Source organism: Syngnathus floridae, chromosome 21, assembly GCF_059516105.1.
Source record: "Syngnathus floridae isolate MCC-2025c chromosome 21, RoL_Sflo_1.0, whole genome shotgun sequence".
In the NCBI taxonomy this organism is placed as follows: Eukaryota; Metazoa; Chordata; class Actinopteri; order Syngnathiformes; family Syngnathidae; genus Syngnathus; species Syngnathus floridae.
This window is the reverse complement of record NC_142433.1, coordinates 3,061,863-3,076,148: the sequence shown is the minus strand read 5'-3', so window position 1 is coordinate 3,076,148 and position 14,286 is coordinate 3,061,863. Positions and strand designations below refer to the sequence as shown.

At 43.2% G+C, this 14,286-nt stretch overlaps 1 protein-coding gene and 1 long non-coding RNA gene across 8 annotated transcripts; one reads left to right on the top strand and one right to left on the bottom strand.

Moving 5' to 3' along the window:
• The first annotated feature begins 328 nt into the window (after nt 1-328).
• LOC148379902 (uncharacterized) lies at nt 329-11,605 on the top strand. 2 transcript variants are annotated; one of them, XR_015855052.1, is made up of 8 exons: nt 329-359; nt 932-1,014; nt 2,105-2,208; nt 2,302-2,367; nt 3,461-3,558; nt 8,219-8,312; nt 9,713-9,899; nt 11,034-11,605. It is a non-coding gene; the product is annotated as an uncharacterized LOC148379902 (long non-coding RNA). The 2 variants fall into 2 exon arrangements; XR_015855053.1 differs by lacking the exons at nt 2,105-2,208; nt 2,302-2,367 and having other exon boundaries at nt 336-359.
• On the bottom strand, nt 4,544-13,742 carry LOC148379901 (uncharacterized). 6 transcript variants are annotated; one of them, XM_088365374.1, is made up of 7 exons: nt 13,202-13,742; nt 9,707-10,445; nt 9,183-9,371; nt 9,030-9,108; nt 8,586-8,648; nt 6,976-7,140; nt 4,544-5,704 (listed from the first exon to the last, which is right to left on the bottom strand). In XM_088365374.1, exons 1-7 carry the CDS (start codon nt 13,287-13,289, stop codon nt 5,240-5,242), a joined length of 1,788 nt encoding a protein of 595 aa, XP_088221500.1. In that variant the 5' UTR covers nt 13,290-13,742; the 3' UTR covers nt 4,544-5,239. The 6 variants fall into 6 exon arrangements, with proteins under 6 accessions (XP_088221500.1, XP_088221503.1, XP_088221501.1 ...); XM_088365372.1 differs by having other exon boundaries at nt 4,545-5,704; nt 8,946-9,108; XM_088365377.1 differs by lacking the exon at nt 6,976-7,140.
• Nucleotides 13,743-14,286: the final 544 nt, after the last annotated feature.

Sequence of the window (14,286 nt, the reverse complement as noted above, 5' to 3'; positions counted from 1 at the left end):
TCTTGGAGTTTTCCTGTGAAACCATGGCAACTAGAAGTGATGTCACGAGAGGATCCCCTTCGCAGCGAGAGAGAGAAGAAAAGAAGAGAGGAGCATAATAGCAGCAAAGGTGCAAGCACTGACAAATGGGGCCAGGGGATTATTTGTTCTCTTTTACAGAGAGCCGAGTGAAGCAAATGCAGACAGGAAGAAAATGGTACGACTGTGTAGAAGCCATGGAAGTCAGCACAAAAGAGTTATAAACAGAAAGGCCAAAGGTGAGCCATGGGGAGGGGCGGAGGCTGACAAAGGTTTGACATTTGTGCTTAAGAGGATAAACGAGGACATTTATGTTGCAGCAGGAGGCGACCGGTGCTTAGGTGGGTTTGTGTTCAGCAGTATTAAAATGAGAAACCGTCCTGCTGTGACCCTGGTACTTCCTCCCTTGCACTGTGGGGACCCATCAAATGAGAACCATGGCTTCTAAATTATGCTCAAACACTTGCACTCTATTCATGGCAATATTATTCATCACAAAAGTAATCCTCATAATTTGTTTTTCACTACACTTGGATCAAACGGTATGTAAAGAACAAAGTAGCTCCATTCTACTTGGCTTTATTCTAAAATAATTTAAAGAAAGAACAATTTTTACCTTTTTTTTTTTGGGCTTCAATATACTGAACATTGTGATGCTCATTCTTGGCCACATGGGGGCAGTATATATAGAGACGGTTACCAATGAGCCACACTCTTTGCAGAGGATAAAGAATACGTGACTGATTATCTGTCGAGATGAGTTGCTCCACTGGTCATATCTAAATATATTTTGCTTATAGGATTATGAATCCAATGCGTTATTGTGATTGTAGCATGTTGCTAATCATGTTTGTCGGCCTTGTCATTCAAGACTGAAACTAATTTGTGCAATTCTTGTTTGATTTGTGTTTAGTTTGCGGTGAACTTCAACCCGAAGAAGCAGGAAACAGCTTGAAGCCAATTTTTTGTCTATCATGGATCGCTTGTATTGCACAGGTACAGCATATACTCACGCTCTTGTTGGGAGGGGGGGGGGGGGGGGGGGGGTGCTTGTCAGTGCTTGTTTTTGTCCGTTCATCCAGAACAACACTTGAGGCCAGGTGTCAGTGAGAGATAATCGAAGTCATAGTTCATTCCGGAAATGTTTTGACAAGAGGTGAGGTTGCAAGTTCTTTCACCCTAAGCTCATCGTTATTTCTGCGGCAGGAATCGAAAACGCGCTCGTCCAAACCGAGCCAAAACTCGTTCGTAAATTCTTCGGAAATGTCTGAAGATCCAAGGCGAATCGAAGTCTGCCAATCCAAACTCTTATTGATTGTCATTAATTAAGATGCTCTTAGTTCTAGTGTGGACTAATGAAATTCTTGATTTATTTGATTGTTTTTCCAACTACGAAAAGAGCAAAACGGCTGAAACATCCCAGTCCATCAATGTCTTGTAATTTACTAAGTACTTTTTTTCTCCGAATGCAAACATTTCAGAAGCAAATTACTTGGACTTCAGACCGAGGGGCTTTTGGATTTTGACATGATGGATCCGGCCCCCGCCTTCCGCTGGCTCGACAAGCGAGCGGTTTGATTTCCATTAGTAATGAGCTTGCACAAAGCCAACACGGGCGAACGTTTAATGTCTAAGCAAGCAAAGATTGCTCGGCACCCATTGGACCGACACACACGAGATTCAGTGTGTGTGTGTGATATGAATTATTGAGTGTGTTATTTGAGGGACAGCTCTCCAGCACATTAACTCCCTCAATCAGACATGCGGTCGTGAAGGCAGTCGCAGTTGAGTAGCGGGAAAATATTCAAATGAATTTGCAATTTCACACTGACTCGTAAACAGCTAGCACTTTGGTGGCTAGCTTACGCAACACACAGGTTCTGATGATTTCAGGAACTGGCCCCCGGGGCCTCACGTGTGACACCTGTGTTGGAATATCACCACACGCCTTTAAGCTTTACTCCCGGTGGTCTTGCTGTGCACGGCTCCTCCCTTGCATCCACATCCGCGTCCCTCGGGTGCGTTGGCCCCTCTCTGAGTGACGTCCCATCCCTTTCCGCCTTTGTAAATTTGGGCTGCAGCACAGCTGGGTGAGACCCAGCGGGTGTTCCTCCATCTCCACGTATGGGTGACCTTATGGAAAGCGCCCACTTTCTGTCTTATCCCACTTGCTCTCCATCACAATTAGAGGTAGGACTTATGAGGTATCTCCATGGCAACACAGCAAGAAGCTCTTACTTACTCCTCACTTCTTCACCTCATCTCCTTTTTTGCACTTTGAAGGCTAATTGAGGAGATTCTTCAAGCAAGGTCACGCATGCTTCCTTCCTCACTTGACTTCCAGTAAAGGTGTCCCATTTCTCAGCTTTTGGATGATCAGTAGTGAAAAAGCGCCTCACAGTTGTCAAGGTCTCAAATAACATCCGTTAAGCTAACTATATAACCTTTCGCTAATTTGTAGGGGGGGTGTTTAAATGAGCCGTGTTGTGATTAGAAGGGAAATGTCAGTGGTTTTCCAACCGGAAATCTTCACCGCAAGAATGTAACCGCGGGGTATTGAAGTCAATCAATACTGAAACCAAGCAAGAAGGCTGAAGGAGAGAGAGGAGGAAACCGGAAAGGTGAACAATGGAGACATCAGATGGAAAAGGACGTTCTCTGGGTCACATTGTGTTTCCTCTGTGTGACCTTTGACACTCAATGAAGCAGCTTCATTGGGACAAAAGAATTAGGACATGTCAATTATTTCTTCATCTGTCCAAATACTTGTGTATGCCAGCAGTATTTTGAAATTGAAGCATTACAAAATAGGTTCGGAGTCATTATTGCATCAATAATAGTAAAGTGGATATCAAAAGTCTGCACACCCCTGTTCAATGCTTTTGAGCAAAAAAAAATCTATCACTGATGTGATGGAGTCTTAATAATTGACTATTCGCTCAGACATTTAATGGCCAAGTAATATGGAGATAATTGCTGAAAACATCAATAATATTCAAACGAAACTCAACAATCGAAAAATTTTAGAGGGGCCGCAGTGATGAAATGTGACAGCCTGTCGATGGGTGGCCATTTGGGTGAAGCCACCCTTTAAGCTGGTGTGTCTGAACAACAGAACACACTTCCTTTTGTGCTCTCACACCATGACATTTCCCCACCTCAATAGAAAGGCCACACAAAAGAAACATCACAAAGAATAGAAAAAATTGACTTTTTTTCTCCCCCCACATGATATTTTACAATGTTGCTGCGCTTGACAGAAGAAAAATAAAGTATACAAGAAGATTATAGCTGTATGTTGTTGCTTTGGGACAACAAAATTGGAATCTCAATGCCGGTCAAAGAGTGAATTGAAATGCTTTCAAAGCTGTCAAGACTTTTTCGTAGGTCTCGCGGTGCAAGACTGCAACCTAGTGGTTCTTAACCATACTCTGGTTTTCAGGCAAAGGGGGACCGGAGAGGTTGTCCAGGGTAACGTGTCACAGGAGACGATGGAAAAAACCATCCAGTCACTCTATGGAAGGATTCTTCTTGTCGAGCGTAAGTATTTTTATTATCTGAGGAAAACCAATTGTGCTTGTGTGAGAAACCATAAAATTATTATTTATAGAGTATAACAAGGGTTCATATTTTGTGCCATGTAAGGCCCTTGAAGCGATAGAGTCCACTTCGGCTGACGCCGACCTATTTATAAAGACGGAGATTGACAGGAAGGACAACATCACCTTCACCCGATCCATTTAGGAATGCAGGGTGCTCTTCTCCAACAAGTAAATCAAAAGGAGAGAGGTGTGCAGGCCCAATGAGGCCTGCAGCTATGTCAATATGGCCCAACTGGCAAATATGTGAGATGATTTATTCAAAGTGAACAAAAAAACTGACGTGTCTGTGACCGAAGATGGCGGATTCACGTCGTGAACACGAAAGTGGAATTAATCACAAGCCTGACATTATGAATAATTTATCAAATGCTCAGGAACAGCAAGACTGTGTAGGAGTTTGAGCAGTTCTATTATGTCTTTGTACTGAACCTTATATTATTTTATAACCTAGATGAAAAATTGATAAATTGGTGGTTTTCAGTTTTTTTTTAACTCAAAATACTTGACAGTCCAAGCATCATTATAATAATGAACATTAAAATACTGGAGCATAGATTATATTTCTAAAATTGGAATATCACAAAAAAAGGACGTCAGATTATTCTTAAAACGATAATATTAAAAGAAAGTACTAATTATAAGGCAAAATTGTAATGCATTTGGTATCAATGGCCTCTGTAATTCAATTTAATTTATTGTTTAAGCGCCTATCGTGTAGATATAATATGCTGTGAGTATGAATACATTTATTTAGTTGAGACATGCAGATAAAATGAAAATATAAGAATGTAGCTGCTTTCGGAAAAATAAATCATCTTGTTGCAATGCATAATATATCCGCAAGGTGGCAGCAAAGCCTCTTAAACTATTGAGTTGTCTTTTGTACCACCCCATTTGAAACAAAAGAATCACCTGTTTTTAATATTATCTATTTATTGGGAAATCAAAAACATGTCAAATGTACCAAAACGTGAAATACTACTAATAAAAAAAAAGATGTATTGATATAACTAAAACTACTTTCATAAAAATGTAGTATTGATATAACTAAAACTACTTTCATAAAAATGTACTGACATTGGCACCAGATTAGGAAAACTTGCTCACACTTGACGGGTCATCTTGTGCTTATCCTGTTAAGTTTTGACCTGAGTTTTATCCAAGATGGTGAAAATGACTTGTACTGAATCCTTTTCCATTTAATTGTGAAGTTAAGGTGGATGGTGCATAGTTGACCCAGTTCCACATATTTCTGTATTGTTATATTCTATGAGCCTAATGAAGGTTAGAGTCCTAATGGATAATGTTTACATTAGTCATGACACGTTTGAGCATTTATTCGATATCCTTAATATCCATCTTAAGTCGTTAATAGTGAACCTTGACAAATACTTCTGCAATATTTGGCAGCTAGCCATCCATCAATAGCAAGCTTGGAGTGAAAAAAAAATAATACAAACAAAAATAAATAATTAAAAAATGACTGTGGACATTTTTATCCCACTTTTTATGACTACTAAAGTTTTATTGATTTATTTTGTCATTAGAGGATTTAGCTGGATCGAATAAATGCTCAAACCGATTTATATTTGTGCATTTGACTGGATGAGTAAGACACGTCATGAGAGTGGTGAAGATCGAGTGCTGACCGGGCTGCACTTGGCAGTTAGATGAGGCGAGGAAGGAGACGGACGGATGTGTCCGTCCTCTCTTTCCACATCGGGGTAATAAGAACTGGAAGGCCGACTTCTGTGCGAGTGATGGGTAGATTGGTGGCGCGTGGAGGCAGAGTAGCCCCCGGGCGACCCGGGTGAGGGGTGCAGGAAGGGTGAGGAGTGACGCCCGGAGAGGGGCTCGCGGTGACGATGATCCTCGGAGCGTTTGGGGGATTTGGATGCGCTCTTTGCGGTTTTGGGTGATTTGTTTGCGTGATGGGAGGCGGAGCCATGAGAGTTGGTCGCCATCGGGTCGCCGTTGTTTGCCATCTTGTAGAGGAAGACGTCGTACTGGAGGGGGGAGCTCTTCTCGGTGCGCAGCTTGGCATCTTTGGGGAGGAGCACCTCGAGACCAATAGTCACTCCATCCTGGTATAAAAATACGGCAAGTAGAGAAGGATGCAGGGAAATTCATTGGGAGGGATGCCAAGCAAGGCCGATTAATCTTTATATTATCTTATTTATACCCAGCACGTTGGGTTTTAATCCAACAAGGGCTAAATACTGATAAATTATTTTTTATTCATTACCAATCAAAATCAAAAGATTTAGACCGTTTTTTAAAATATGTTAGCATATGTTAAGCATTTTTATTTGGTTTTAGTGTGTTTCATAAATGCAAGCATTATGAATGCTTTTTTTAAAATTTCTAAAGCAGATTTTTATTTTCACCTTTTGTATTGGATCCCATTGGAATGTGCATGTGTCCCTAATGTATTGACCGGGTCTATATTTCCAGCCCCTATGGGACGCAACTAAGCGCGGCGCTGTCCGTGGTGCTGAATAGGCACTTTGTATGTCTGCATGCGTGTCAGCAGCCTCTAGTAGCACAAAAGCGGGGTCAGTGGAGCGTTCGGTTATTATTAGCAAGGGAGCAGCTGGGCGGCCGTTAGCTTTGTGAGCAGACATGCGGACAAAAGAGAATCATTGCAGGGAAAGTAGAGCAAAACACAGGGACAAGTTGGATAAAATGAAAAAAGATTTATTTCCCACAACTGTTAACTATAATCCTCCATGTATAGCCAAAAAAGTACAAAAGAACTTCAAGTACATAAAAGTATTAGAAATCACATTGAAAACCAAGACACAGCGTGTTTAATATATATCGAGAGATTCCAATATCGAGCAAATACTTTGACGTCATGTAAGCTAGACACTTATTAGCGATGTCGAACATGAAGAGTTGCAAGCACAGATCCACTTAATTTCCACATTTTTGTGACTTTTTTTGCAATTATTTTCAGACACTTCACTTTGATTAACACCAATGCATGCGAGCGAAGGGGGGGGGACAGTTAGGCGAGGCAAGACGTAGGTGAGGAAGGACAGAATGGGGAACGATGGGCGAGTTCATTGGTCAAAGACCAAGGCAAAGGGCGTCAAAAGCGAGGAAAGGTCAGTCATTAGTTCAAAGTGGAAGAAATGAGACGGGCCACTATGTGATCAGCGTTGACATTGGAGCTTTGTAAACATGTATCCTTCAATATGTGCTTAGTTTGACATAAGGGGGCGGGGCTTCATGAAACTGGAGAGGATACACCGTGTGCTCTTCGCGAGATGTAAACAACTCACTTCTGAATGTGCTCTTGGGTGCTCCGGATTGATATATTATTTTATAAGTTGTTGTGGAGCACGTTTACCTCGGTGTTGTCGTCGGTGTTGTCGGGGCTGAGGCTGTGGTCGTGGACCACCGAGTTTGGCCGGTTGTTCTCGTGTTTGGGGGAATGAGAGTTGAGGATGTTCATGGCGCCCTCTTCTTTGGCCGGAGGGGACTTGGTCGGGTCCTCGTGCTTCTGGGGGTCATCCTGTTGGGAAGTTCACTTAGTTTTTAGCACAAGTCGAAATGAAAAAGGGAAGTCGGTGGGCTTGTGCTGCATTTTGGTGTGGATAAAATATACAGTAGAAAACAAAAGTCCACACACCCCTGTGTAAATGTCACATTAATCAAATGTCGCTTTATTTTTTAACATGGGTGTGTAGACTTTATAAATTAATATCGAGCATGTTTGTATTTGATGAATTTAAATGTTAATAATGCATGTAAATTAGGTACATCTGCACAAACTAATGAGATCCAGTCAAATAAATCTGCCTTTCATTTATAGTGTAAATATAAATTTGCCGTTGGAGTGTTACTGTCATTTTTGGGCTTTATATTCCAGAGGGAAATTAAATATTTATACTTATTTAATTTGATTAATCTACTTATTTCATTTGAATAAATTGACCATCATTATTATTTTTGTGAATTGTGCGATCACCGCAATATTTTTGTGAAGTTACAAAAAACAGAGTTTAAAAAATGTTATCTACTTAATCACATTGGAACATGAAAAGAATCAAATCAGACCTGTGGCATTTAAACTAGTCCAGTGCAGTCCAATTGCCTGCGGGGACTTTTTAGCCTCTCAACCTGACATTTAGAGCAGCCGAGAACTTATCATTAACTGCTCCGAAATGTCAGCCAGGCACAATTTGTCCACATCAGTTAACCCGACCAATTATACAAAATATATTTAGACTCCACCATATAAGCCTCAACACACTGATTCTTTTTTAAATACAACCTACAAGGTTGTTTTCTAACTTGTGCTCTTCCGACGACAGCGAGTGGAAATTCGAGTGTGCGTGCATCTGCGCGTGTCAGCTCGTTCATTGATTGCCGTGTCACAGACAGCTGAAGGTCGCAATCGCAGCGGGAACCAAGTGGGTCACCATCGATCGGTCGAGCGAGGCCGCGGCCGACCGGACACTACTTTCTAAACGTACTCTCCCGTCACGTGAAATGTTCAAGTCCCACCTGGGTACATTGGAATAATGCCTTTAAGTTAATATATCATTTTTATGGGATACATGCGGTGACCTATGTCCATATATTTCCAGGTGACGAGAACATTCCAATGGAGAATGGAGCTTGGAGGAGCCATACATGCACAAGCCATAGCGGGGAATTTCCTTTAGCTTGGAACCTCTAAAGGTGAAGCGAGCGAGGGACCTTGCAGTGTATTTGTGCTGAACCATTGATTGCGGAGATACTAGCAGCATGTGATTAATCATTCCACGAGTCAGGAGCATATTTAAGTAGCTAGTTCCTGCAGCGACAACAAGATCGATGCAAGATATTGTTGTGGGCTGGAAGGTTTGCACTGGGAATCAAAATGTGGCATTTAAAAGCTGGATAGGTCAAAGCGAAGCTGGAGGGGGGGGGGGGGGGGGTTTGCAACCAACGCCGATATTCCGCTCTCCTTACCTGGCAGTGGTTATAAGAGTTTCTGGGTTTAAATTCCCAAGTAAAGCTGGTTGATGATGGCCTCTGAAGGAATCAGTGAGTGCAAAAAGCCATCAAGATACATCCATTTCGATATACATACCTCACCAGCAGGTAATCTAACTCGATCGATTACCTGCCGGTTAATTAGAAGCACCTAAAGTCAAACTATGGGATTGTTTAACACCTCTGGTGAATCGGTATTTTGCTAGGCTTTGGTAAGGATATCGTGCATAGACGTGGAAGGACGCACCCAAGCAAGCACATAGGATACAACAGAATGGGTGAATCGAAAGAGAGAAGTAGAAGAGGAGAGGAAACACGAGGAAAGGTGGCGCATACCTGACAGATAATGTTGTCATAGTACGCCAGGTTGTGAGTGTGAGCTTGGGGCACGGGCGGCGGAGAGTCGCACAGTTTCCTTACGTTTGGCTGCGAGCCGTCAGCTGCCGTGGAAACCGAGATGCCGTCCGTCTGTGGTTCCGTGCTCTGCGGACGGTACTTACTGAAGGGGAAAACCAAACAAAAATGAGGGTCGTGAAATATTAGTTTGTTTTCGTGTGTCCACGTGTGGCGCACCTGCGTTTGCGAAGCCGCCTGTTCTCGTTCTTGAGACGATGCAGCCTCTTGGCGAAGAACACCACGATCATGAAGAGGAGGAGGAGGGCCACCGAAGCCACGCCCACCACCACGCTCATCACCTGGAACTCTGTGATGGCCCAGTCGCAACGTGTGCCTTTGTTCCAGATGTAGTCCTGCACGTTGCACCTGGATGCAAAAGGAAAAAATATTTTTAGCATGAGAGAGCTATCCCGAAGTCTGTTCGCCAAAGCCGCGGCCTAAACCTTAATGAGCTCAAAGGATCAGTCTATGTCAACAGATTCCGCAGTTGCAAACACGCTACCCGGGATAATTAAAAAAAAAAAACTCAAAATATTAACTATGAGTGGGATTACTCAACGAACACAAAATGAGTAATCGTCGGCATCCCGCAAGACAGCACAGATGGTTTTGTTCGCACCATATTGTCGCTTCGGTGACACGTTGTGCGACCGTGTGTGAACATTCCGCCTGATAGTGATGATATGTGAATTTTTTTTTACCTGCAGAAAGCTCCCACTCCAGCCACCACAGTGCACACGCCTTCATTGAAGCAGAAATTGGGTTCCACGTCACACTGAGACACGCACATGCCAGGTCCCGAACGCACGAAGCCCAGCCGGCACCCGTCGCTCCCCATGGCGCCACCCAAGCTCAAGTCCTTGTTCTCGTCAGGATCCGGTTTGGGCTGGCTAGGTGAGTCGGGTTTGTTCTCCGCGGCGGGTTTCGCACCGACAGGGCGGACGTTAGTCAAGAGGGGGTTCTCATCCTCCATGTCGGCCGGGGGCGAAGGAGAAGGCTCGGGTTCTTGGGTGGGGGCCGACGCCGAGAGGTCGTCATCAGGGGACAGGTAGTCGTAAAAGTCCGAGAGCGTCCAAGCTGTGGGGTTGCTTCCTTTTTGCTTTTGGGGTTTGGGTAGTTTGGCCACGTGATGATCAATATCGAACGGTATAATCTCCGGCGCCGGACTGTGGAACTCTACGGTGATGATGTCATCGGACAAGGGGTTCCCGGGCTGATCCGGTCCCGCTCCTCCAGCTGTGATCTCCTCCCCGACTGGATCGGGATCTAGACGGACGTGTTTATGGGAGCGGTGATGTTTGGAGAAAGCGGGGATCCCCGCTTCGATCAGGTGGTCTCTCTCCGCCGAGTCGTCGCTTAGCACCATTCTGGTATTGGAGGCTTCGCGGTTGATGGCTGACTGGTTGCGGTGATGATGGCGCCGGGCCATCGCGTGCCTCCCTGTCGGTCAAACAACAAATTAGGAAGTGGAAGATATCGTTTTTGTCATCAAATAAATCACATGGATACAAATTGAGTCTACTCCAAAATGATCAAGTTGACCGGGGGCGAGCAAATCCGTAAAGGTTCAGAGGTCAGACACGAGTTCAAGACTGCAGCGTAATCAAAGTGTGACGACGCAGGATTAGACAAACGGAATGAGTGACTAATGTGCTCTGGTGACCAAGTTTGGGTGAGGATTACGTAGATTAAGATTTAGAACTGAAGGTTGGAGGCGCCTTGTTTAGGCACACACATAAAGAACATCCGCAGGGGGGAATGAAAGCCGAACAAACAGGAAACGATATCAGATGAAAATGATGCCCATATTTGTCTGTCTAAAGGCAGATTATTTTTATTTTATTTCTTTTATTTATACATGTATAGATATTTATATAATCAGTTTTGATTTAAATTTATGATAATTTATCAAATTAAACTGACCAATTTAAAATTTATTTGAAGGAAATGTTTGCTTTGATTGCATTTTTGTTTTCTCATATTTTTTCTTTTTTTTTCATGTCTGTCTCATTATGTTATTGTGTGCAGGTGAACCTGGTGCCTTGCATCAACCAATCAGTTCTCTCAACCAGGTGACCTGCCAAGGTGTAGTCTGTTAGTTTGACAAGTGCTTGTATATAAGCATGCTGCTTTCGCTCTGTTCTTCTTATTTCTTTGCGTATGCTGCCACATGTCATGTTTTTTTGTTTTGAGTTTTATCTTACTGTGCATTTGTAGATTTCAGTGTTGCATTTGGTTTTACTTAGTATTTAGTTTACTAGTTGCCGGTGTCATCTTTTTTTTGTTGTCACATTCCCAAGTCATGCACTATTTTGTTTGTAACTTTGAATTTTACTTTTGGGCTTTGATTTTGTATTTTTTTTAAATCCATATACCTAATTGTTTTTTTAATTATTATTTTAAGATTAGGGTGTTGAGGGTGTTGAGTTTTATCCCAGCATTTCTTTGTAACTTTGAATTTTACTTTTGGACATTGATTTTGTATTTTTTTAACGTTTATTTTTTTTAATTATTGTATCCTTTCCAACTGAGCTGTATCAAATCCCACCAAATGGACAATTCCAATTTAAAATGAACCATCACTGAATCTTCCCACACCATCTAACTATTCTCATCCATTCCTGTTGACAAAAAATGCGTTGACGTTAAAACCTTCCGAACGTGCCTTCAGGCACGAAACCTTAGCGGTGGCCGAGGAAGCGTGAGTGTGTCTCACAAATCCGTGCACGCGCACACACAGTGCAGTTGCCATGGTGAGATGCAAAAAGGAGGAGAGAAGCAATAGAGGAAACAGAGAATCCACTGTGTGCTCCTACTGCTGCTCTTGTTTTTTAATCAATTGGCCCGACTCAATCTAAGTGATGTCTGCCAACTTCAGCTCTGGAGGGAAAAAATAAAAAGTAATGAAAGTCTTGGAGAGACATGTTCCACCAATTCCAATTGACCAACTATTTCTTTTCATGCTGGTATTTGCCAATCTGGTCTGAAACGTCGCCTCCTGTTAGCAGCTTGCAGTCTTAGCCATTTATGAGAACTAAACGGAGCAAATTGAATTCTCTGCTTTGCTGTTGGCTTTTCTTTGAAACTGCCACTCCGTCTTTACCTTCTATTGTCACCATGGTAACGGGTTTGACTCGCGGTACAGCACACCGGGTCCAGACAATAAATCAAACAAACATGGTGCATCAGCAATCAGCTGTTATGCTGCATGCAAATGAAATTATTTTTCCTGACACTTCAAAAAGCAGATGGACCTCACAGCGCGACTTCACGCACACAAAAAAAAAACCCACAAGATGCTAGTGTGGATTGTTGCCATGAACGCCACCATCAAAGATGACTTGCTTTTGCATGCCAGCGTGATGCTGGTTATATTTTTGCCACTTTTAAAATCATGATCTTAATGTGACCTAAATTGAAATGCTTTAGGTCTAAACTCTAGTTGCACTCACATTAAGATCATTTCAATTTTCATGCTGCCACATCTCATTTTCGCGTTGTAGTATTAACATATGACACCACACACATTTTTTTTTTTTTGCTTATAATGCTGCAGGGTTAACATTGACGGGGCGCAGTCAGAAAAATGGGTGGGGGTAGGGATGCTACGGTGGGTGCTCGTGCTTGTGAACCCCTGCGACCCCGTATGTGTGCACGAGCCGCCTGTTGCTGGGCAGCGGCTGCAAGCTAATACACCCCCCTCCACACACACACCTCCTCCCCCCCCCCTTAACACCTTCATCCCCACTACTACAACCAAATGCATGGTTGGCTCACATCCCCTCAAAGTCTCAAGAGATGCAAATGAGACTGGTCGCTTGCCTCCATGAGGACTTGCTGGAATGCAAATTGCACCAGTAATTGGCCATGGCTGGCGCCTGTACATCTTTTGTCCGAGTCCCGTACGTGTATGCAGGTGGATGACATCATTGTAAGGATGAAGCTTGCCATCATTTGGAGACTGATTGAATTAATTGATTTGACAGCAAATTGCACGTACAGCCTAACAACTACACAGTTGTCAAATGTGCAAATTTTATTTTTTTTCATCCATTGCGGCCATACTTGCCCTTTCCCCCACCTATGCAAGCCATGCTGCAGGTGCAATGCAATTCACGCAAGAGTGCTTCCATGCCACACAGACACAAAGTGCCTGGGTGTGACACGATTTCATGCATGCATGCGGTGGTCCTTACCGTGAGCGGACAGGGGGATTAGAACCATTGAGATGGTGAGAAGGACTTGCCAGGTCCACAAGCGGCTGTCACCGTAATTGCACGCCATACCCGCCGTAGACGACACGCTGGTTTCTTCCTTTCACGTTCCGCCGCTCAACTCTGCTCTGATCCTTGTCTTCGGATAATGGAGCGGAATACACTGTCGTCATTCAACAGCTTTGGTTCGGGTCCATCGCGTGCCAAGTGGCTGCTCCACTATTCCATACGCACTATACTGACGCGTCGGCAACGCTCCTTGGAGTAGTAAATGCGCGCCGCCGGTGGATGGATGGAGCCTCTGCAGAAGCGGTGGGTCCACAGACGAGAGCCGGCAGCCTTCCACCTCCGTGCGTGTCAAAGTGGCTGCGCGTGCACGACGCACAAGAGAATTGGTCCGTCAGCCTCGACGCGGTCTGCAAGATGCCTGCGCGTACGTGTTAATCCTCTTACTGTTTTATTGTGCGAAAGGCACCAGACAATAGCATCTGCTCTTGAATCACCTAGTAAGGACTCTGAATTTGAAGCCGGGGAAGGTACAGTCCAACTATACTCCCAGTAGATGGTGCTGTGATTTTTAAAAATTATTTTTACAGTGGTACCTTGAGATGCGAATTTCTGTAAAAGGTCGATGCTCATACTGTATTTTAAATCATCTTTCGACATTAAAATAAATAAAAATACCACTATTGATATCATTATAATTGCATTGTTGCAGATGACAAAGTAAAGTCACTAACAATTGATAATTTTAACATTACGGGACTTAACTGAACTTAAATAATGATGAAATATTTATGTATTGCGAATTAAAGTTATTTAAAATTAAATCGAGCCCTAAATGGATGTTGAAAAACAAACCGTTCGAAACTATTTAAGTTAAAAAATGACATTTTTTCACCGCTACCGCTAGATGGCGCCCGCGTAATTGGAATGACGATTTTTGCCTTAATTCGAAGGTGTCAAAACCAAAACGGAGGGGTAACTATTCTAAGATAAAAATGACATTTTTTCACCTCTACCGCTAGATGGCGCCCGCGTAATTGGAATGACGATTTTTGCCTTAA